At 41.3% G+C, this 25,640-nt stretch overlaps 1 protein-coding gene across 4 annotated transcripts in view; it reads left to right on the forward strand.

The window, feature by feature from the left end:
• SGO2 (shugoshin 2) overlaps window positions 1-25,021 on the forward strand; it is a 58,957-nt gene extending 33,936 nt beyond the window's left edge. For all 4 annotated transcript variants that reach the window (XM_084778899.1, XM_084778896.1, XM_084778898.1 and 1 more), the window contains exons 4-9: window positions 660-737; window positions 2,668-2,753; window positions 7,418-7,656; window positions 8,192-10,798; window positions 12,556-12,707; window positions 24,673-25,021. In XM_084778899.1, the coding sequence (XP_084635025.1) occupies window positions 660-737; window positions 2,668-2,753; window positions 7,418-7,656; window positions 8,192-10,798; window positions 12,556-12,707; window positions 24,673-24,684 (3,174 nt within the window). In that variant the 3' untranslated portion in view covers window positions 24,685-25,021. The remainder of the gene's footprint in view (window positions 1-659; window positions 738-2,667; window positions 2,754-7,417; window positions 7,657-8,191; window positions 10,799-12,555; window positions 12,708-24,672) is intronic.
• The last annotated feature ends 619 nt before the right edge of the window (window positions 25,022-25,640 follow it).

The following is a 25,640-nucleotide window of genomic DNA, read 5'->3' on the forward strand; positions in this document are numbered from 1 at the left end:
ATAGAAGAGATTATCCCAGATCTCTGTTCTCCTTTAATCTTGCATTTCATTGGCCACAAGCCAAATAGAATGGAGGTGGTCCTTTCTTTTTCCTTCTAACCTCCAGCTACAGACAGCGCAAGGAAAGTTCGTATTTAGCTAAGTTATAACTGTAGTTTTAGGTCTAAAGTGACTAAAAATTAGTTTAAAAATGGAAAAGTGGCCTGCAATACTTTGATGATTAAATTCATATTACTGACCAACTTTGTTTATTTTCTATAAGATACATGATTATGAGAAAACAAAAATAGAAGAAAATTTATTACCGATGTCATAAGTGTCCACAGTATGTCTGTGTGTGCACAGCTATTTTGACTTTCATTATAGTAGCTTTTGAACTTAATGTGATCTCAGTTACCAGGTATTATTTCATGTGTGTAATCCCAGTAGTTTGGAAGCTGAGGCAGGAGGCTTGCCATAAATTCAAATACAGTCTCCGCTATGAAGTTATTTCTAGACACCCTGGGTTACAATGTGATACCTTGTCCCAAAAAATAAGAATAAAATAAAAAATTGTAAAAATTGGAGTCTTCTTACACTGATGCTATCCACAAATATATGGTATCATTATAACAAAATCCAAATCTTAATTAAAAGACATCTTTATTTTACATTCACAGAATAAGAAGCTTATAGAAATAGAATCACTTGTGAACAATAACCTGATAACTGCAATTGAAATGAGCAGTCTTTCTGAGGTAAGTGAATGCAGCTGAGTAGGCTGTTTTTTAGCATTACTAAAGATAGTCGAGATTAATTAAATAGCACCAAGGTCAGAACTTCAAATGTGCAAGGAAATAATAGTGACCATGTAGAATACATCATTTTTATAATTGTAATTACTTCATTAAAATCAAATTTTGATTTAAAATAATATATTAAATAGCTCTTTGGAACATAGTGACCCACCAAAAAGATTTAGAAACAAAGCATTTTAAGTTAGAAAAGAATTTATTTTAAAATAAAGAGACAAAAATCAAAAAACTATTAGGGTGAAAAATAGGCAGATCCTATTGTCTCTAAGATCAATTCTAGATAATTTAAAATACCGACATAAAATAAAGGACAAACATGCAAAAGATTCAGTATAGGAATTGACTTGAAACTTGAAACAATTCAGTAAGACGTGGAAGAAAGGGTATCACGCTATGTAGTAGCTCTGGAGACCAGCCCTAGGAGCACTGTGAGGCTAACTGAAGTGTACGCTACAAAGCCATGCGGGTGCTCCGTCAAAGCACATTATGTAAAAGTGGTGTTCCCAGAGGGGCTTGTTCTCTTCAGGCATCTCAGAGACACCTGAGATTAGCATCTGAAGTAAAGAAGAGTGGATCGAGTGGGGACAGAAGCAGGAGGGTGAAGGTGCAGCTTGGAAGCTCGTGGTCCACTCTCTGGGAACTAACTGTTATCCAGCAGACGAGCTCTGAGTTTGCTTTCACAGTTCCCTCTCACTGCAGTTGTGACGTGAGGATGAAGGCTCATGTCTACTCTGTCTTTTAAAAAGTTTGTCACTTAGTAGGTATGACTATGGGTGGGCGCACACATGCCATGATGGGTTGTGGAGGGCAGAGGTCAACTCTCAGGATTTGGTTCTTTCGACATTTTGTGGGATCTGTGATTGAACTCAGGCTATCAAACCTGTGTGTAAAAAATGCCCACTGAATCATCTTGCAAACCCAAAATAAATACTTCATTTTTTTCTTTTAAATCTTGTTGTATACTGAGGTTTAAAAAAAAAAAAACTTATGTAGTTGGTTCTTTCCTTCTACCTTAACATGGATTCCAGGGGTTGAACTCAGATTATAAGGCTTTCTTGACAAGTGCCTTTATGCTGTGACAGCTTAGGGATTGACCTAACTGAAACTACTGGGAATAAAGAAACAACAGACACACAAACAGAAAGGCTGGGATGCGGTGGGCCTTGCACCCTGATGGAGATGCACCACCGGCAGCCCAGAACCTCCATGTGTTTATTATGTACAGCATGAGGAGCATCGGGAGAGCCAGGCTGGGTACCAGGTCTCTGTAGGGAGCAGTCATCCCAGACTATTGATGCCCTCTGTACACACTGGTTTTAGCCATTTTTGTTTTCCTTCCCCACCTGCTAAGTTCTTGGATTTCTCTTTTCTACCTGTACTCAGCAGGGCTAAGTAATTTTACCAGTCTTTGTTTTAATTACTGACATATATTGGCAACTCCCAAATGTGTTTCCATGCTACATAACACATGTGTAGCAGACATGAACACATTATATATAGCTATAACTATCTTATATATACATGGGTGTGTATCCTTGTTTTTCGATTTATAGAATGTTTAGAAAGTTACTTAACAAACATCAGGAGTGATTATCATTTGGAAAGTATGGTGAAAGATGGGCTGTTTTAACCTTGTCTTTACACTATACTTATTCAATTATTAAAGGCTAAAGGAAAGGCTGGGTAGTTCAGTGGTAGAATAATTAGCTGGCATGCTCAGGGTCTTGAGTTAATCCCCAGCAACACATACACTGTGCAAGAATTGTTTTGTTCTGTTTCTGTCGTTATCCTAGTAGAATCTATGCTATTTTAATGACAAGTCTGATAGAATAGATTATCTTACCTTTTTTGTGTGTGTTTCATTCAAAAATAGTTCCATCAAAATTCTCTTCTCCTGTCAGCTAGCAAGAGGAAACGGATCAGCAAGCCATGCAAATCCATCCATCTTCCATTTGCAAGGTAATTGCTTAAAACTTGGTTAAATAAAATTTCACTGTATTCTTTAATGAAATTTTGCTTGAAATGTTATGTATATATTAAAGGCATGTTTTCACAAATGAACAGCATTATATGACATACTCTCAGAATACCATAAAGAAAAAATATTATTAATGATCTCAGATATCCCTTTAGCTTCCTCTCTGACTGTCACTCAATGCCTACCCAAGGATTCTGACTTTAAAACATCACAGATGAATTTTTTATGCTTTTTGAAATTCCTCTGTGATTGAAAAATACTTTTTTTAAAACCCTGCCTTTGCTCAGCGTTGTGTTTGTAGCGTTCTCTGTATTGTAGCTGTAAGTCATCTTCATAGCTATGTAGTATTCCACTGCATCTCCATTCTTCTGCTGGGCTGCTGCTTCTCAATTTTGATCTGTTAGGAGTAAGGCTGCCACATATAGATCTGTAGATATCGCCTGCTTGGGGAGCAAATCCACGTTGCATTTGGTGTGTACCTAGTACCTGTCCACCTAGGAGCAGAGTTATTGGAGATATGTATGTGGCTGTAGGAGAGACTGCCAGTTGTTTCTGGAGCATGGTCCTCCCAGCAGTGTGTGAGCACTCCTGGCCTGTATCCCCAGTGTGTGGTGGGGTCAAAGTCAAGCTTTTATTTTTACTCCCTGATGACAAATGAAGTTAAACATTTGTTCAGATGTGCTCTTAGAATTGTTTTTATTTTTTACTTTGTGTATAAAGATATTTTCTTTCTGCCTTGCATATTTTCTTTTTTGTCCCCTTGGGATATTTAGATGAACAATTCTTTATAAAGCCGAGTGTGTGTGTGTGTGTGTGTGTGTGTGTGTGTGTGTGTGTGTGTGTGTGTGTGTTCTCTCCTAGTGTTCTGGTTAATTCTTTTTGTGACCCTTTATTGATCTTTACTGTTTACTCTATTTTATACCAAGAGTATACATCTTCCCTTTTACATTTTTTATTTTTATTTTTTAATTATTTCATTATTATTGTGAGCATGATGGCTGTGGGAAGGCACTTGCATGTGCCGTGGCATATGTGTGGAGGCCAGAGGCCACCTGCGTGAAGGGAGTGCTCTCCTTTGATCTTCATATGGGTCCTAGGGATTAGAGCCAGGTCTCCAGCCTAGCTTTGCATACTCACCCATCTCCTCTCTCAGGCTCCCCTATCCCGGCTAGATCTCCAGCCTACCTGGAATTTTAGGAAGATCACGCTTGTTACTGTTGCTTTGTTCCTTGGTGTGGAAGTCCCATTGGCTTTGCACCATTTATAAAAAACATTATCTTTCCCTCACCTAATGACTGTTTCCATCTGTATGATACTGAGCTGGCTGGCTGGAGGTGTAAGAAACTACTTCTGAACTCATTGTTTGTTGAGGGTTGGTCTGGCACTGTGTATTCTAATGCTGATTACTGGCCCCTAAGGCCTGGTTACCACGCAGACAACATACACCAACTGGTGTTGTGCAGGTGACTTTGTGTGACTTTGACAGCCAGTATTCTCTGACTTGTTAAATAAAGGAGCTGGCAGCCTGTTGGGGCGAGAGAGGAGTAGGCAGGACTTAGGCTCCCCAGCCTGGGATCTCAAAGGGACCTTGAGGCTGGAGGAGGGAGAGAAGGGAGCCACCATTGGGCCATGATCATGTGGCCTCGAGGGCTGCCTAATGGAACTGAAGCAGCCCAAATGGATCATATGGCAAGCACTACTGGGGTACATGGAGCTGAGAAATAACAAAGTAGCTTAGAGGATTGGCAGCTGCCTCTAAGAGGGTTTCTTAGCTCATTCATTTCCTTTTTCAGTGTTAGTATGGCTATTCTTGGCCCTCTGCATTTCAGAACTAGCTGATCAATTCACATACCTCCCCACCCCTCCACCCACCCCACACACAGGGAGAGGTAGAAATCTGACTGGGAATATGTTCAGTTTGAGGAAAACAGACGTTTTATACAATTGTTTTATCTATAAGCACACTGTACCACTTGGTCTACTTAGCTATCTATGCATTTTTGTCTATGTATAGTTTCTTTTTTAATACAGAGTTATTCTATATACTAGGTCCTTTCCTACTTGCTTGATATTTTAGTGTTGTGCTGAATTAATTTCTTTGTTTTGCTTTGATTGTTTGAGCCAGGATCTCATGTAGCTGAGGCTGGCCTTGAACTCCTGTTCCTCCTGCCTCCACTACTGGAATGCTGGGATCACACGCATGTACCAGGGTACTCAGTGCAGTTGTCTTAAATTATGTGTTCTTGATGTTGGTTTACAAAAAAATACAATTAACTTTCAGATATTGGCCTTGTTTCCAGTGGACTTATTAATTCTAACAGTTTGTTGGGGCTGTCTCTTTGAATTTTCTATGAATACACTTTTGATTTTTGTAAATAAGGACAGTTTCTTTCCCTTTTGCAAGCCATGTATTTTTTTCTTTTTCTTAATTTATTGCAATAGCTACTTGTTCAAAGTTGGATAAAGTAATAACAGCAGGCATTCCTACTATGCTTCCATTGTTGGGTATGATATGAGCACTTGGATTTTCTAGGTCAGTCAGATTAATAAAATTCCACGCTGAGGCAAAATACCATAAGTTCAGGCACACTAAAAGCTTGAGAGAAGCTATCTAAGCCCCCAGTCGTCAGTTTTTTGTTTGTTTGTTTGTTTACATTAATTCATTATTGTGTGTGGTGTGAGTGCATGCGTGCTGAAGGAACCAACCCCCTTAAGGACCCCCATTAAGGCCAAAGCTTGGAAAAATGTAAAAGTCAGCTTACCCAGTCCGCCCTTAAGGACCCCCATTAGCGCGTGCGCGCGCGCGCGCGCGCACACACACACACACACACACACACACACCAGGGACAGGAAAACCTTGAAGAGTCCAACTTTACTCAAGGTCTCAGTCTGTGCTCAGGGTCTAGCTGGACTCAAGGACAACCAGCTGTGTTTAAAATTTTCTGCTACCCCTCCCCAACTAAAAAAGTTCCTAAACACCCCCTGTGACTGCTTCAACCAATCTTTTCCATAGGTCAAATTGTCCCTCCACCCATTATCCAACCACAAAACGCCAAGGCTTGTAACTCCCTGCTTGCAGCTTTTCTGCCCAAATGTCAACCAATCACACACTGTAAAACTCAGTTCTTTGTCTAAAACCTATAAAAGGCCCATGCCTCTGCTTCTCGGAGTCTGCAGCTTGAAAGAGCCGGACAGAGCCTGTCGTGTTGCTCAATAAATTCCTATGTGTTTGTATCGACAAAGGACTCCGTCTCTTAGTGGGGACTCCGGGAATAGACTAGAGACCTCTGTGTGTGCGTGCGTGCGTGCATGCGTAGATGCATGAATGCCACAGAGCTTGTACAGAGATCAGAGGACAACTTCAGTGGTTATTTCTTTCCTTCCACTGTTGGTTCTAGGGATCGAACTCAAGTCCTCAGACTTGCATGGCAACCACTTTTACCCAATGTGCGATTTCAACTGGCCCTAAGCCTACAGTTTTTTATTTCTTTGCCAGGTTTTTAAACCTTTGTTTCAAGAGTCCTTTTACTTCTCAATTTTCAGTCATCTAAAGAGTCAAATTATAGTGACTCAAGGGCAGCTGGCCAGCACAATAAGACTCTGTCTCAGAAAAAAGAAAACATAAGTTAAAATTAGTTGCTGAGAGTTTCTTCATGAATAGCTATTGAATTAATCAAGTGTGTTTTCCATTGCTGTTGAAAAGATAATCCTTTCCTTTATTACTATAATGAATTTTTAATGTTTTTCTATTCATATAATGAAGTACAATGATTGGTTAATTACTACCAGTGGGTGTATGTGTACACATGATGTGTGGTTGGGGATGTAAAAGCATGATTGTGGAGATCAGAGGACAACTTAGTGGGGTCCCTCTTCCCACCTTCACATGGGTTCCAGAGATGGAACTCAGGCCACCAGGCTTTGCAGGACAAACACCTTTACCTGCTGAGCCACGGCTCTCAATGATCTATTTTTGAATAACAAACTGCTACTGCATTCCTTTTCTGTATCACACAATCATTATTGTTGTTTTTAAAGGTGTTATTACATATGTGTTACAATGAAAATTATTCATAATTTTCATATGTTGCAACTATTTTTCGGGTTTAGGTGTTTCAGGTATGCTGACTTCTAAGTATTCTCTTCTGTTTTCAGGAAGAGAATCGTAGAGTGGTATTATTTTTCTTTAAGAGCTTGAGAAAAACTATTTAAGCCTGTCTGTATGGTTTTCATACAGAGAAGTTTGATAGCATCTCATTTCTTTTTTAAAACATTTTTTAAAATTGTGTGTGCGCATGTTTATAAGTGTGTGCATGTCTGTGAGTTCAGATGCTCATGGAGACTAGGGGCAGATCTTTCTGGAGCTGAAGTTAAAGGTAGCTGTGAGCCGCCCAATGTGGATGGCAGGAGCCTCAGGAAGAGTAAGCAGTGCATGTTCTTAACTGCTAGGCCACCTCTCCAGCCCATGTCCCATTTCCTTAATAATCCCTGTGTGCTTATCAGGTTTTTACTTTTTCTTTGAATAATTTTCCCATGTTTTCTAAATGGTCTGATTATTGGCCTAAGTATAGTGATATTTTTTTTTTCTTTCTACATATCTTTCGTAAAATATAGAACTTCTTAATTCTTTCTCACTTGCCTTTAGGGTTCCATTAACTGCAGAAAATGATGATGATGGTGATGATGATAAATGGAACACAAAGTGTAACAAGAGAGCTCTGTCAAATGCATCAGCTGATAGGACCTCTTCAGTATCCAGACAACCTCAGCCTTTTTCCTTACATCAGTGTAGTGTGGAAATGTTGCTTCCTAAGGGAGATACTCAGCAAACCAGTGGCACAGGTCATTCAGAACATACTTCTAGTGTTGATGTACTTCCTAAAGGTATGATTGTTTTTAGAACTTCCGTAGTTGTTCCTCAGATTTTCTTGAGGGCAACAATGCCTAAACAGAGTTAGGTAGCTCTCTTGTATCCCTCACTTGTACTTGCTAACTTCTACCACTTAAAACTACTGGTGAAAATTTTAACTTGAAGTACATATCCTGGCAAATGTCAGATCCACGGGAACCTAGTACTGTTAGTCTAGAAGTGATCTTCAAAAATGAGCAGGACTGAGATGTCCGTTTTGCTTAGCTTGAGATTTGGAAACACCATTACATTCATTTAATTTATAGGCTCATTGTTGGATATACCCATTCTAGTCTTGAGGCAGAGGCTGAATGGATGCTCAGTACTATGTATTTTCCATGGACTTAGATGTAAAATATGACATGAGTACTGCACTTATTCTAATTTTGATCAGCATGAATCCTGAATAGTATAAGGATCTAAGAAGAACAAAGTATCAGAAATCCTCTCTGTGAAACAGCTTTGTTTACTGTAGCTTATTCCTTATTTTTATCTTTCTTTATTTTGTAGAGAGCCATTGCCACTCAGATCAAAGTCCTAGGAGTTCTCTGAGTGAGATGAAAACTACCCTGTCTCCCAGCCCCAGAAGGGAGAAATCATCACTTAATAATGTGACTACGAGGAAGAAGCGAGGGTCTTCTACTGCAAGCATTCTGTGTGTGACAGATTTAGATCACCAACAGATTGTAAGCCTGGGATCAAACTGGAGTAATGAGAATGCTTGTACTAATGAGAGCAGTAATAAAACGCAACGACAAGCCCAGTGCCTGCCTGACTTACCTTCTGAGTCTGCCTGTGACCCTAATGCAATGCACACGGAGCAAGTACAGAGCACTGATCACCCTCAGTTGCAAAAAACTCTGTATGAAAATGCTGACATGGATCTAACTGCGAGTGAAGTAAGCAAAATCATTACAGTTTCAAAAAGCAAAAAAAATCAAAATAAGACAAAGGCAGATTGTGGAAAGGAGACTTTCAGAAAAGTGAAAGATCCCAGCTCTGATAAGAGAAGAAGACCAAAGAGAAAATGTAAAGGTAGTTCAGATGTGGATGCTGAGGAAAAGACTGAAAACGGACCGGAGGGAGGCTCTGTTGTCTCAGATGGTGGAGGGGGTTCAGAAGCCCCAAACTGTGTCCCCAATCCTGAACAGCCTCCTCCGGCAAACCTGCTGGGAAAAATAACCCTCCAGAGCGGTGTGGGTCAAGAGAGCACACAAAATAATAAGAGGAAGCAAACACACACGACAGATGAGCAACAGGAAACAGACGCCTTCTCCCAGGGTTCAGTCGCCTTCTCCCGGGGTTCAGTCAAGTTCTTTCAAGACAGTAAGTTTGATCTGTGTCAGAACACCCTCCATTGTAATTTAAGTAAGCCATCTCGGAAGACATTTGTGATTCATAAATCAGAAAAAGATAACTTATTTCCAAACCAAAAGGATGAAGGCACGGTTTCTGAAAACCTAGAAGTTGCAAATGAATTTCATATAGCTCATCTTTCCAGCAAAGATAATGAAGATGTCTGTGACTCTGAGATTCAAACTATGTCAGACTTGAAAATATATGTTGATGCTCAGCAAGATCAATCAAAAATAAATAAGCCTAGGCCGAAAATAAATCGGAGGACAAGAATAATTTCTACAATGAACCAAATACATGAGGATAGTGATAAAGATTTTCACCTTGTAGAAAAGGGCAACTTTCCCTTCCAAACCCTAGCGAATAAAGAGCCCACCAATGGAAACCTAGAAGCTTCTAAAGAATTTGAAACACCTCTTCTTTTCACAAGAGACCATGGAAACGTACGTGACTGTAAGACCCAGAATGTTCTGGATTTGCACAAGCAGATGACTAGCATGCACCCTGCTCAGACTGAGTCCCAAATTACCAAAAGCTCCAGGCAGAAGCTGAATCGCAAGACAGTAGTAATTTCTGGAGTGGCTCGTTTTACTGATGACAGAGCTGCTCATTGCTCAGAGAAGGATGAGTCTTCCTTACTACAACAAGATGAAGATGCCCCTGGAACCTTCAGGGATTTATGTGGGTTTGAAATGCCCGCTCTTTGTAACAAAGACAGTGCCAAGTTGTGCAATTATAAGCCTCAAACCCTCCTGGGGTTGAGGAAGCATGACCATAACATGCAGCCTGCTTGCCACGGTGATTCAAAAGTAGGTAAGAAGCTTTCACAAAATGTGCATCGGAAGACAGAAATAATTTCTAAAGTCATCCAAATACATGAAGATGATGCAGAGAGTGCACATGACCCATTAAACAAGCAACTCGGTCAGAAAGTTAATAGATCAGAAATCTTTTCTCAAATGAACCAAGTATACGAGACTATTAATGCAGTTGTGAATGGTTCTATCAAAGATCGTCAAGATGGTATGAGTTGCTATGATGGGGAAACCAACAGTAATAAAAAGGAAGATTGTGATCCAATTCCAGATCCTTGCGTACTAGTTAAAAAACAAAGGAAAAAATTACCGTGTAAAGCAGAGAATGTTTTGACAGGAGCTAAGAATAAGAACAGATGTATTTTGCAGTTAACTGATTCTTCACAGGTGTCTGTCACCTTGGAATCTGGCTTAAAAGACAGTACAAATGAAGCAGAGTCTGGTCCTGGGGAACAAACTAACCTGCCAAAGAAGCAGAAAGGCAGCACTGTGAGTTCACTGGGAGACGCCTTCTCTGGGGGAGTGGTAAAGGAAGAAAACCGCCCAGCCAAAACAGCTAGTAAACTGCCAATCAAGTCAAAGAAAAGAAAGATCACTTTAGAATTGTCTTCAGATACCCATGGAGCCGTGGAGATGGCACCCAACCTTGACCTCACAGAGTCAGTTGACTCCCAACAGACTGATAAGGAAAACTATTTGGAGAATGAGAAAATTGCCAAGAGTAGGGCAGACTTCTGCACAAAGGTGTTGAAACCTTTATCTCAGATGCCTTCATCTAACATGAAGAAGTCTTCCCTGGACAATATGTGTGAGAGTTCTGTGCCTTTGAGTACTTCTGGTAAAAACCTGATGAGAGAAGAGTTTTCCCTGGAGAGTGATGATATGAAGGAAACGAGAAAGGAAGGCACTCGCAAACGCTGCAGCCGAGCACAGACGTCGGGACTAGGTAGGCCAAAGCTTTAGAGTTTATTCTTTTCACTTAACCAGTGATATATTTTCTGTTGAAATGCATTTTTTTGTGTGTGTGAAAAGCTTAAAATACTAGTATATCATCATCTTTAGAAACAGGAAAAAAACAAAGAAAGTTTGTACATTGAGAAGGTAACAGATTATGATGGGTTTTTGAAATCTATAACCTGATTTAGCCTCTACTACAAATTTATCTAATGGTTTAGGCAGATAAGGCCTCTTCATGTGTTTGGTGGAAATTAAATGTCTTAAGTGCATATATAAGGAATTGTATTCAATTTATTCTACTGGAGACAAGTTCTGTAAGAGTGGGGCTCTGTCTAGCAGCATACATTTCATGTGATCAGACAAATGTAAAGTTTAACAGATACAATATGTGGTAAATCATTTAAAAAGCAGACATTGCCAGGCGTGATGGTGCAGGCCTTTAATCCCAGCACTTGGGAGGCAGAGGCAGGCAATCGATGTGAGTTTGAGGCCAGCTTGGTCTATAAAATGAGTCCAAGATAGTCAAGGCGACACAGAGAAACCCTGTCTCGGAAAAACAAAACAAAACAAAAATAAAAAGCAGACATTATGCTTAGGATATATAGTGAGAAAGTTTGATTAGAGAAAACTGTAAGGATATCAAATAGGTAGCATTTTAGACTAATGGAAGGTAAGATTTTTAACTTTAGTGTTTATATTTGTTTAACTCTAATTATAAAATAATAGTTATTGTAAATAATCAATTAAAATGGGGGGAGGCCACTGAGAGCAGCAGCCACCGTTACCATGTGTGCACTGGCTTGAATCTGAAGCTCTAAACGTGAAATCACGTTCTGTGCAATACCACGTATCCCACTTAGTCCTCAGTGTTCAGTCATGAGGAACTCTTTGTCATCAGAGATTTTATAACATTGCACATCCTTATGTAAGCGTCTCTCTACTTGGGACTAGCATTCCAGTGTGTCCATAGACCACTAGAGCTCTGAGGCTAAGGCTAGTCTAGAGAGAAGGAACTCAAGGCAGAAGAAGTAAAGAGTCTGCGTAGTAGGAAGTGTTAGAGAAATAGTTCATCTTTGTCTGCCTCATGGTGACTTTCACAAAGTTAGTAACCAGCTCTGTATGTATTGAACAAGTGTACGGGACTGGTGTAGGTGTGTGAAGAGTTGAGCCATGAAGAGCTTTTGTGGTTTCAGAGCTAAAACATTGTAGGCCTTTTTATTGCCCTCCTGGCTAGTTTTATGCCAGCCCCATCACACAAGCTAAAGTCAGTTGGGGAGAAGGACTTTGAGTTGAGAAAATGCCTCCTGTAGGCAAATCTGTAATACATTTTCTTGATTAATGATTGATGTGGGAGGACCCTGGGTGCTGCCATCCAGGGCTGTAGTCCTGGGTTCTATAAGAAAGCGGCTGAGTGAGCCGTGGGAACAAGCCAGTGAGCAGCACCCTCCATGGCCTCTGCATCAGCTCCTGCCTCCAGGTTCCTGCCCTGATTTCCTTCAGTGACGGACTGTGCTGTGGAACTGTGAGTGAAATAAACCCTTTCCTCTCCAAGTTGCTTATGGTCTTCATCACAGCAATGAAAACCCTACGTTTATTTTACATTTTAGCTCTTTTTTCTCTTAAAATTGAATTTTTTTTTAAGTTTTAAAATGTGATCTATTTGATTGGTGAACTATATTTATCTCATATTTATTTCCATATCTTTACACATGCTTTTACAAATATTTGTGAAAATACTCTTTTTAGGTTGCAGAACATCCTGGGTCTCGGATACCAGTTCTGTTTTGAGTAACACTGCTAACCCTGCAAATGAGCCAGAAGAGCCATCTTCACACCGGATGAGAAGTAAAAGACAATGCGCCCCTCTCAACCTGAGAGAGCCAAACCTCGTAAGGCAAGTGTTACAGTGTTGTGTGCTTTGGAGGAGCGTTTTGCCTGGATTGGTATTTGAACACTCCTGAATATAACTGGATCATATTAATGTGCTGCACAGTAGGAGCTTGGTGGAGATTTAGTCAAAATGAACCTTTGTTTTCTCCCCCACCCCACCCCTGGTTTTAATTAGTTTAGTTTCATTTAAGTTCCATCTTACTACTGTCATTATAAAAACTTTAATTGGTAGCTATAATTTTTTAAGTTTGTTGAATACAATCTACCAACCACTGTTTTCATAGCTATTGCCCACATTTATTTCCTGTGCTGCTCCCTAGAAGTCAGTGTGTTTTTTATTTTCTTTGGTCCCAAAGAATAACAAAAAAAAAAAATGTAACTGCAGATACACACTAGTGAAGAAAGACTTGTAGCCCTCTCCCACCTCACCCGCTCCTCGGGTTCAGTAACTGTCAACACTTGCTGCATTTGGTTCAGCTAATACTGTGGTCTCCTTCATGTAACACTCCCACGTGTGTCTATTCTGGGGCTGGAGCCATAGCTCAATCAGTAACATGCTTGAACCAACATGAGGACCTGAGTTCGGACCCCGAGAGTCAGTAAAAGTCAGGCATAAGCGTGTACCCGTCATCCCAGCACCTGATGGTACACAGCAGGATCCCTGGAGCTGCCGGCCAGCCGGGTAGCCAAATCTCAGAGCTCCAACTCAGTGAGAGACCCTGTCTCAAAGAGCATCAAGAGACCCTTCACATGACATCTGGCCTCTCCACACGCGCACACGCATATACACACATTTCTTAACATTAGGATTAGGCAGAACTGGGTTATAGCTCAGGGCATAGCTTGCTTTGCTTGCATGAGGCTCTGTTTCACAAAGCTATTAATAAATTGTTATTGTCTTCTAAAACTAATCTATTCAAATTTCCTCAATTATTGTAAAAACACCCCAATGACTGTTTACATTGTTTTATTCAAAGGTCTCATCTTTTTAAGGTTAAGGCAAGTAGCCTACCACAGATTATATTGTATATAGATATTTTCTGTAAGCTAGATTTATCCCAAAATGTTTTTTGCATTATTTAATGATTATCCCCTTTATAAAATCCTGATGATTTTGACAGGCATTTTCAAATAGTAATCAGCAAATGCCATACTACAAAAGAAAGTCAATGAGAAAAGAAAGGACCAACAGCTTTTTACGACATAGCTTTTTTGAGGTGTAGAATATGTTTTTTGTGGGGACATGCTATACATTTCACCTAATTTAAAGTGTACAAAATCGTATATTCGCAGATATGGGATGCAAGGCAAGCCCCACTGTTATGTATAAGACCCTGGAGTTAATTCCAAACACCACGAAAAAACAACCTCTCACAAACATCCACTGCCACATCACGGTTAGGACATTAGCCTAAGAAGATAATCCTGCGTACCCTACCTTCTAGTGGAGTTAGCCGTGCTTCTTCTTCCTGCTTGTAGACATCTTTATCCTAGACGTCTCCCAAGAGCATAAACACATCTCGTCAATTGCCTGGCCTAGCTCATTAGCACAGAGTTTTTGGGTTTGGCCATGTGGTAGATTCATGCCCGTCTCTAGTAACCAGCATTCTACTGCATGAAAAGACCACGGTTTTGCTTATCCACTTACTGTGCTTGTGCTTGACTTTGTTTTTCCATTTCTCCTCCCACTTGTTTCTGCTATTATGAATAATGTTGATCTGACGCAAACATGTCTTAGTTTCTCTTGGAGCTTCCACTCAGAATTGGACTTGTGTAAGGCGCTAAGCTTTTTACATTGCTACCAACAATGTATTAGCATCCAATTTTTTTTTTTTTTTTACTCTCATCACTTGTTTGGCTTTTTTATTTTAGCCTCTTTATAAAGTTGTATCTTATGGTTCTGAGGAGGAATATTGTTGCCCATCTTTTCGCGTACTTACTGGCCACCTGTATACCATTAATGGCTATTGTCTGCTTTAGAGTTCTAATCAGAGCCCTGTGTTATGCTTAGCTTTTGCTTCTCTTTAACTCTTTCTCTCATGATATCTTGCAGATTACAGGTCAGTTATTTTATAGAATATTCACAAATTGATATTTGGGGGTCTTCTATCTTTTTCCCCCTCACGACCACACTGCGGTTATGCATTTTTGGATGAGTTCCACTGAAGGGTGCATCCCAACATCATCTCAAGGATTCACTCTTAGTCTGTTTATTACCATAATACTGCTAATCTTGATCTCTTGGCTACCATGATAGTGACTGAGCTTCTGCAATGTGAAAATTCTATCTTTTCCTTAAGGATTGGGGGAGATACTTTGAGTCTATATGTCATGTGCCCCAAAATTTTGCTTAGCGATTTTAGTATTTGATAGACTTTGCTTGAAGGCAATACCAGTGCGATGTGTAGACCTTCACGCCTTCTGTTCTGTGAGGAAATACTGTCATGTTTTCCTTAGCACTGACAGGGTGATAGGAACCAATAGCCATGTTATATCTGGTTGAAAATCCAGTATTGCTCATCTTCACCTCATTGTTCAAGTGACTGCATCTTTGAGCTAGGAGCCCCTTCAGAACAGCTTCTGGTCTCCTTTCACAAGACTTCATACTCTTTTGACCATTTCATTACTTTGTGACACCACAGGTGTTCCAGGTTCATGACAGAGGTTTCCCTGCCCTGGCCCTGGAATCAGACACATCTTAGGAATTCTGATGTCCTCCTTGCAAAATTGTATTTAGCAACCAGAATCTGTGTCCTGCATGTGCTCTTAGCTGACGTTATATGGTACTACCTGTCTACTGCTGTACAGTATTACCATAAGTCCGGTAGCTTATAAAACAGCGCCCACTTATTACTTTTCAGAATGTAGGCATGACTTAATTGGTATTTGGCTGAGGGTCTCATAAACGGCAGTCAGAGTGCCCGGGAGGCTGGTTCTTATCTGGAGGCTCTCCTCACAGGCAGTCTTGGTAGAATGTCCTCAGAAGGGTAGAAAAGGACTTTAGCATCTTGATATTGGCCACAGACTGTTTTTACCTCCTTGCCACATGAGTCTCCCTCTCTCCAGCAAGGCCACTTGCTCAAAGCCAGCTATAGAGAGAATCTACAGTGAAACCCTCTAGTGAGATAGTGGGGGGTTTTGTTTGTTTTGTTGGGTTTTTTTCCTTCATTAATTTATTAATTTATTTGCTTTACATGCTTGTTGCAGTCCTCTCCCCCTTCGCACACACACACACACACACACACACACACACACACACACACACCCTGCTCCTCCTCAGAGAAGGAAGAAGTCCCTCATGGGTACCAACCTGCCCTGGAACATTAAGTGAAATCAGGATTAGGTGCATCCTCTCCCACTGAGGCCAGACAAGGAAGCCCACTTAGGGGAACAGGATCTAAAGGGAGGCGTCAGAGTTAGAGAGGGCTCCTACCATTCTGTTGTTGGGGACCCACATGAAGACCAAGCTGTGCATCTGTTACATATGTGCAGGGGGCCTAGGCCCAGCCCATACATGCTCTTTGGTTGGTGGTTCAGTCTCCATGAGCCCCATAGGGCTCTTGCGAAGCCCTTGAACCTCCAGCTCCCCTAACTCTTTCACGGGACACTGAGAACTCTGTGTAAAGTTTGGCTGTGGGTCTCTGCATCTGTTTATCAGCTGCTGGGTAAAGCCCCTACAAGGAGTTATGCTAGGCTTAAGAAAGTGGTTTACAATGAAATGTCCTCTCAGAAGTGAGATGGCTCTCATCCTTGGCTGTCACTTTATTAGTTAGGCACAAATCTCTGACCCTTCCCATGATCAACTGGAAGGACTTAGAAAGACATGCATACCAGTAGATTGGGATTGTGGGTGGTATCCTTGCTACAGTCTGTATACCATAGGGCTTATGTGTGGGCCCCCTCACAGAGAGTACTAGGAATCATATGTATGTATATTAACTCACTGCTGTGTGACAAAACTTTTCCTGAGGAGACACAAGACATACATCTATTCACACCTGATAGGAAACCCACAACAGACCAAAGTCCACCTTAGTGAAGCAGTGAGTTCTATAGGGGTTACTTAGAGCAGCAGAAGTGGCTCAAAGCCCATCTCTAAAATGGGTGACAGCTCATAAAAGCTGGAAAACCTGGAGCACACTGTGCAGCCTACAGGCAGCACAACAGGTCAGAGAGTGTCCTTTCTAGGTGCCTCAGTTGGTCTAAACCGCTTCCAGGCTGCTCAGTTGGTTTCTTCCACCACTTCCACCCCTACCCCTACCACTTCTACAATGTTCTGCCTGCGTGTACACCTGCACATCAGAAGAGGGCACCAGATCTCATTATTAATGGTTTTGAGTTACCATGTGGTTGCTGGGAATTGAACTCAGGACCTTCGGAAGAGCAGACAGTGCTCTTAACCTCTGAGCCATCTCTCCAGCCCTGGTTTTTGCTTCCTACAGGGAGCTGGTCTGATCTCAGTCTTCTTTGCAGCTTGTCTTGTCTCAGAGTCCTCTTTGAAGCTCAGCTTCCTTCCATCTGAGGGGGACTCTCAGCTTCTATTGCTTATTCTAGTGAACTGTTCAGCTTCAGTTCCGGGAGCTATTTTGAGTTGTTTACCTTCCTGCCTAAGAAGCTTCCCACAGGGTGGAAAGTTCTAATCTTGAAGGAAACTTACACAACACTCACATAGACATACACTTTTATATTTATGTATGTATTGTATACATAATAAAATCATGATATATTAGAGTTGCTATAATACCTCTAGTTTTAATTTATTACCATAGGGTTCACTTTAGCATTCCCATTTGCTTAATTTTAATTTCTCAGTGAGAAGCCTAGTTCTCATTATCTGAAAATATTTACTTGTTTGTTTAAGTCTAGTACCTAATTTCAAAATTATTATCCCATATCCCCATTAGAACCATTTTTACCACCTGGATTTATATGTAATTCTTTCTGGCATAGATTAGATGGTTTCATACTCCGGTGAGGTTCAGGCATTGCTGTTTCTCCTGATTGCACCAGTGTGCACTCCCATCACCTCTGCAGTACAGCATGCACACCCTGAAACCCTAACACTGTAGTGTCATATTTTTAAGTGTGTGCCAGTGGTAGGTTAGAAGTGCTATCTCGGCACTGTTCTGTTTGCATGGGGGGGAGGGGTAAAATACCTAGGTTCACACTATCCTTGTGTCTTATTTTTCCAGCCTGATCTTTCTTGTCCTAGTAGTGCTGCAGTGAAATCTATGTGTTGCTGTGTCTCCATATGTCTGTCTTTTCTGTCTAGTCTTTGTTTCAGAAATATAATTGCTCTATGATTTAACATAAAAATCACGATTATACGTTCAGTATAGATTGTGGGTTTTACTGTTAAAATGTCTTCTTTTCAAATTCAATGCTTTGCAACTTCAAAGATAAGATTTTTTAAAATACCTTTGTTTGATCTTCCTTTTGACTCCTGTATTCCAGGCCTCAAGTGTGGACGTTCTACTGGAAATGGACACACCTGAGGTGCTCTTGTTTCCAAACCAAAACTAAAAGAAGAAAGTGACAGCTGGGTTGTCATTGTTCAGTACTTGTAGTGAAAGTATACTGTGATTTTTGTTTAAAATTTTTTATCAAGTCCAGTTACTCAAAATAGTATTGTCATTGGCTCTGGAGATGAGTGACAGCAAAGAGGGGCCTGCTCTCCAGCCAGCCTTTCCTGCCTTTGCTGTTTGAGACAGTATACATACATTTCAACTGAAAGCATAACACCCTATACATGCACAGTGTGGAGATGAGATTTATTGCCACGCGTAGGACTTGGCTGAGACAGAGTGCCAAGTGAAATGCTAAAATACAAAACAAACTGAATGTTAAAGGGGGCTCAGATCAGAGGGAGGCGAGCAGGAGCCCCAAGGGTGAGTGAGCCAGAAGCTTGCCTGAAGGTGCTTGTCTAGCTAGGGGAGCTCGCCCTAGGTTCTCAGTCTTAGGGTCAAGGGCAGAATGACCGTCCTAGTGTTTTGCTGGATTAAAGTCTAGTGCAGATCCTTTCAATAAAGTTGAACTACTCTCTCAATAGAGCAACAACCTAGAAATAAGTTTCCACTGGCCTTCTCAGCCCCTTAAATAACCTAGTCCTGAACTTAGGAGACAAACAAATATTCTGAGAATGTATAATTAAAGCCAAGCCCTTATTCAGATTTCAGCCGGAATCTCTAATATCTGGAAAGTGTAAAGACTTGAGAGTGGAGAATAAGAAAACCGTGAATTAGTTTTCCTTTGTTGTAAGACGCAAAGGAAATCTCTTCTGGAGGAGAGTGCCTTCATCTCAGGCTCAGGCATTTGCCACAGCGACAGGTCTGAGGGAAGTGAATAGCTAGCCCACAGAAAACAAACAAAACAAGCAACAACGAACCTCGGCCCACATGCGCGTGCTCAAGCAGAAAACTGATGCAGCAGTGTGGAGTATGAAGTGAGTACCTGTGGCTTCAGCCGAGGAGAGGCCTGAAGATGACTAAGATATTGAATGAAAACAGGGAACCAGGGGATTCCAAGATGGCGGTGAGCGGTGTGGACCTTGTCTAGAAGTCAGAGAAGTCAAGTCAGAAAATTGGACTGATTTCTTAAGCAAGAACATAAAGCTCCCCACCCCACTACAGTGGGAAAAACCATAGTGCAAAAGGAATAAACTAAGGACAATCTAGTGCACCCCTGAACACGGGAAAAAGCGCGGACCTCCAGGGGAGCAGACCGTCACTACTGGGCGACAGGTGATGGTGGCACTTGCTGAGGTAAACCGTGGGGAACAGCCAGGAAACCACCCACAGAGGTGATTAGTTGCGGGGTGATTGGCAAGATCAGCCATAGGAAGTGGCAAGCAATGGGCTGCAAGGGACTGTGAGCAGCGGTGGTGGATGACACAGAGTAGACCAGTGCCTTGTTTCAGTGTCGGGCTGCAACCAGCAGGGAGGAAAGGAAGGTCAGACTGCTGGACTGATCAGTGCACCAAAACAGAGTGGCCTGCCTACAGAGCAAAAGATTAACAAAACAGAAGTCACACAGCATCTGACATCCAAATCACAGATCCACTGTGTGGTGAATCCCTCCAAGGAGAACAAATAGCCAGAGGAGCCCTATAAAACCACAGAACCTAGGTGGGAGAGCTTAAACAAATATAGATACAGGAAGGCAGACTCTGAGAAGCCAGTATAGAAACAGCTCCCTATCAAAGGTGCTCATCCCTGTGACTACCAGCACAGAAAGCCCAAGCCCTCTAACCAGATGCCTAAAGGAAAGAATAAGAGGTCTAATAACAAAAATCAAGACATTATGGCTCCACCAGAAAGCCCAGAAACTAACAGATACCGTATTATAGCAGAGTCACAGGAAAATGATCTCAAAACCATGCTTATACAGCTATTTGAGAACTATAAAGAGGAAATGAATAGATCCTTCCAAGAATTCCAGGATAATACAAACAAATGAATAGAAGCCATCCAGGAGAAACAAGAAACCACAAGCAAACAGGTGAAGGAATTATATAAAAACAGTTCAACACATGAACACAGAATTAGACAATATTGAAACATCGCAAACTGAGAAAAACAGTGAAATGGAACAATTAAAAAAGGAAACAGGAATCAAACAGACAAGTATAACTAACAGAACTCAACACATGGAAGAGAGAATCTCAGGTGCTGAAAATACAATAGAAGAAATTGATATATCTCTCATAGAAAAGCGTAAGACAGAAAAATTGGTGACATAAAGCATCCAAGAAATCAGGGACACCATGAGAAGGGGTAACCTCAGGATTATAGGAGTAGATGAAAAGGAAGATGCAAAGGACCAAGGACCAGAAAATGTCTTCAAGAAAATCATAGAAGAAAACTTGCCCAGTCTACAGCAAGAGATACCCTTGAACATACAAGAGGCCTACAGAACACCAAATACACTAGACCAGAAAAGAAATTCCTCCCTGGACATAATAATCAAAACACTAAATCTGCAGAATAAAGAAAGGATATTAAAGGCTGTATGAGAGAAAGGCAAAATAACATATAATGGCAGACCCATCAGAATTACACCTGACTTTTCAACAGAGACTATGAAAGCCAGAAGAGCCTGGACTGAGGTTATGCATACTCTTAAGAGACCACAGATGCAAACCCAGGCTACTATATTCAGCAAAACTTTCAATCAACATAGATGGAGAAAACAAGATATTCCATGACAAAACCAAATTTAAACAGTATCTAAACACCAACCCAGCTCTACAGAAAATAGTAGAAGGAAAACGAGGTCAGCCACACCCAAGAAAATGCAGCATACAGATAATCACATATCGGCAAAACCAAACAGACACTGCCACACAGAATCACCACTAACTCCACAATAAAAGGATCCAATAACCATTGGTCAATAGTATCTCTCAACATCAATGGCCTCAACTCCCCAGTAAAAAGGCACAGGCTAACAAAATGGATACAAAAACACGATCCATCAATATGTTGCATTCAAGAAACACATTTCATTAACAAAGATAGACATTACGTGAGAGTAAAGGGCTGAAAAAAATCTTTTCAAGCAAATGGTCTCAGAAAGCAAGTGGGAGTAGCCATTTTAATATCTGATAAAATAGACTTTCAATTAAAATTGATCAAGAAAGATCAAGAAGGACACTTTGTCCTAATCAATGGAAAAATATACCAAGAGGACATCACCCTCCTAAATATCTATGCCCCAAATATTAGGGCACCTGCATTTGTAAAAGAAACACTTTTAAAGTTTAAATCACTCATTGATCCCAACACAATAATAGTGGGACACCTACCTCAACACCCTACTATCACCAATGGACAGATCCTCAAGGAAGAAATTAAATAGAGAAATAATCAAGCTAACAGAGGTCATGAATCAAATGGGCCTAATAGACATTCACAGAGCGTTTTTACCCAAATAGAAAAGAATATACTTTCTTCTCTGCGCCACATGAAACCTTCTCCAAAATAGACCATATAATTGGTCACAAAACAAGCCTCAATAGATACAAAGAAATTCAAGTAATCTCCTGTATCCTATCAGACCACCATGGCCTAAAGCTGAGTATCAACAATAGAATTAACAAAAAGCCTACAAACACATGGAAACTGAACAGTCTTCTACTCAGTGACAACTGGATCAGGGATGAAGTAAAGAAATCAAAGACTTCCTAGAGTTCAATGAAAATGAAGGCATGACATAGCGAAACCTTTGGGACACAATGAAAGCAGTGCTAAGAGGAAAATTCATAGCACTAGGTGCCTTCATAAAGAAACCAGAGACAACACATATAAGTAACATAATGGAACACCTGAAAACTATAGGAAAAAAAAAAGAAGCAGACACACCCAACAGGAGTAGACGGCTAGAAATGATCAAACTCAGGGCTAAAATCAATAAGTTAGAAACAAAACAATTCAAAGAATCAATGAAACCAAGAGCTGGTTCTTTGAGAAAATCAACAAGATAGACAAACCCTTAGCCAAACTGACTAAAAAGCAAAGGGAGAGTACCCAAATTAACAAAATAAGAAATGAAAAGGGAGAAATAACAATGGATACCGAGGAAATCCAAAGAATCATTAGGTCTTACTTCAAAAGCCTATATACCACAAAATTTGAAAATCTAAAGGATGGACAATTTCCTTGATAACTTCCACTTTCCAAAGTTGAATCAAGATCAGGCAAACAAATCAAACAGTCCTATATCCCTTAAGGAAACCTGTCAACTTGACAGAATTTAGAATGTTTAGGAGAAATACCTCAGGGCACATCTGAGGTGGAGTTTTCAGACTGATAATTGAGGTAGGAAGAGCCACTCTAAAAGTGACGACCACATGTCATGGCTTAGTGCTGGAGACTTTGTATAAAGGGAAAGTGAGATGAGCACCAGCATTCATCTGGGTTTCTTGACTGAAGATTCAGTGTGAACAGCTATTTCACGGTTTAGCTGTCATTACTTTCCTACCATGATGAATTGAAGCCTGGAATTGTGTGTCAAAATAAATTTGTTCACACTTGCAAAAAAAAAAAAGCACAGTAGGATTTCACTGAGATTAAGAGGCTTAATGTAGGTAAAGCAGACACTAGAAGTACAGTCACAGGTAGGAGTACAGTCACAGGTAGAAGAAGGAGTGCAGTCACAGGTAGGAGTACAGTCACAGATAGAAGGAGTACAGTCACAGGTAGAAGGAGTACAGTCATGGGTAGAAGGAGTACAGTCACAGGTAGAAGGAGTACAGTCACAGGTAGAAGGAGTACAGTCACAGGTAGAAGGAGTACAGTCACAGGTAGGAGTAGGAGTACAGTCACAGATAGAAGGAGTACAGTCACAGGTAGAAGGAGTACAGTCACAGGTAGGAGGAGTACAGTCACAGATAGAAGGAGTACAGTCACAGGTAGAAGGAGTACAGTCACGGGTAGAAGGAGTACAGTCACAGGTAGAAGGAGTACAGTCACGGGTAGAAGGAGTACAGTCACAGGTAGGAGGAGTACAGTCACAGGTAGGAGGAGTACAGTCACAGGTAGAAGGAGTACAGTCACAGGTAGGAGGAGTACAGTCACAGGTAGAAGGAGTACAGTCACAGGTAGGAGGAGTACAGTCACAGGTAGAAGGAGTACAGTCACAGGTAGGAGGAGTACAGTCACAGGTAGAAGGAGTACAGTCACAGGTAGAAGGAGTACAGTCACAGGTAGGAGGAGTACAGTCACAGGTAGAAGGAGTACAGTCACAGGTAGGAGTACAGTCACAGGTAGGAGGAGTACAGTCACAGGTAGGAGGAGTACAGTCACAGGTAGAAGGAGTACAGTCACAGGTAGGAGGAGGAGAGTCACAGGTAGGAGGAGTACAGTCACAGGTAGGAGTACAGTCACAGGTAGAAGGAGTACAGTCACAGGTAGGAGGAGGAGAGTCACAGGTAGGAGGAGTACAGTCACAGGTAGGAGGAGTACAGTCATGGGTAGAAGGAGTACAGTCACAGGTAGAAGGAGTACAGTCACGGGTAGAAGGAGTACAGTCACAGGTAGGAGGAGTACAGTCACAGGTAGAAGGAGTACAGTCACAGGTAGGAGGAGTACAGTCACAGGTAGAAGGAGTACAGTCACAGGTAGGAGGAGTACAGTCACAGGTAGAAGGAGTACAGTCACAGGTAGAAGGAGTACAGTCACAGGTAGGAGGAGTACAGTCACAGGTAGAAGGAGTACAGTCACAGGTAGGAGGAGGAGAGTCACAGGTAGGAGGAGTACAGTCACAGGTAGGAGGAGGAGAGTCACAGGTAGAAGGAGTACAGCCACAGGTAGAAGGAGTACAGTCACAGGTAGAAGTACAGTCACAGGTAGGAGTACAGTCACAGGTAGGAGGAGGAGAGTCACAGGTAGGAGGAGTACAGTCACAGGTAGGAGGAGGAGAGTCACAGGTAGAAGGAGTACAGTCATGGGTAGAAGGAGTACAGTCACAGGTAGAAGGAGTACAGTCACAGGTAGAAGGAGTACAGTTACAGGTAGGAGGAGTACAGTCACGGGTAGAAGGAGTACAGTCACAGGTAGGAGGAGTACAGTCACAGGTAGAAGGAGTACAGTCACAGGTAGGAGGAGTACAGTCACAGGTAGAAGGAGTACAGTCACAGGTAGAAGGAGTACAGTCACAGGTAGGAGGAGTACAGTCACAGGTAGAAGGAGTACAGTCATGGGTAGGAGGAGTACAGTCACAGGTAGGAGGAGTACAGTCACGGGTAGGAGGAGTACAGTCACAGGTAGAAGGAGTACAGTCACAGGTAGAACGAGTACAGTCATAGGAGCTAAAAACTATGGAGAAAAACCTGGACTCTCATGCCTCACCCATGCGACGAGGCTGTGTTTAACGACACTCATTACGGGAGACTATTTTCTTCTCAGTTCTACACAGAAAAAAAATTAGCTTAGAATTATTGTTGCTAATCTTCTTTTTCTTTTCTTTTGTAGCAAGATGAGAAGATGAAGTAGATCCGGATCCTGGCTTTTCTGCTCTGAAAGCACGAGTCAGAGCAGAAACAGGACAAGGTGAAGACAACACAAGGAAGGTGGACATGTCCTCTACATGAAGAAGGTTCTGTTGTTGTGGACGTGTTCTCTACATGAAGAAGGTTCTGTTGTTGTGGACATGTTCTCTACATGAAGAGGGTCCTGTTACTTGTTTATTTTTCTTTTTGCCCTTTCATGGATTATTGCTTTGTCTTAAGTATTGGTCATCACATAACTTGTTAATTTAAAATTTCTACCAAATACCAGTTAACCAAGCAACTATTTTTATTTTAACAAAATAAAAGTATTAATAGTTTTGCATTGTTTATCTTGTATACTAGAATATCTTGGTTTTTTGTTTGTTTTTTGTTTTGTTTGCTTTTGAGCCCTTCAGTTATCAAAGAGGGTTTGAAAAGTCATCTCTGGTCCTAGCCTGATTTCGTTTCCTCCCGCCATCCTGCCTATTGTAGAAACATTGGTTGAGCGACAGCCTCCTCATCATTTCCATGTGATGTGATGACTGAGGCAGCCATAACTGTCATGGTTAATATCATTATCATCTCTGCAGAACCTAGGACCACCTAAGAGACAAACTCCAGGCATGCTGTGAGTGGCCTGTCTATGTGAATGAAAGCCATGGGGCAGAGGAGTGCTGCCTGTGTGGGTAAGGGGAGCCACTGAAGCTTGAGTTACAGGCCATTATCAACTCTGCATTGGGAGTGGTGGGAACCAAACTCAGGTCCTCTGGAAGAGCACTAAGTGCTCCTAACCATTGAGCTGTCCTGTCAGTCCCAGATCGGTAAGGGTGGCTGGGCATACTGAGTGGCCTGCTTTCTCTCTTAAATTTAGATTTGTTTTAAATTATGTGGTTCTATGCAGGAGCCTGAGGAGTCCAGAAAGGCGCACAGGATCCTCTATAGCTAATTATAAGAG

This window comes from Acomys minous (assembly GCF_964271855.1).
Source record: "Acomys minous genome assembly, chromosome: 4".
Classification (NCBI taxonomy): domain Eukaryota; kingdom Metazoa; phylum Chordata; class Mammalia; order Rodentia; family Muridae; genus Acomys; species Acomys minous.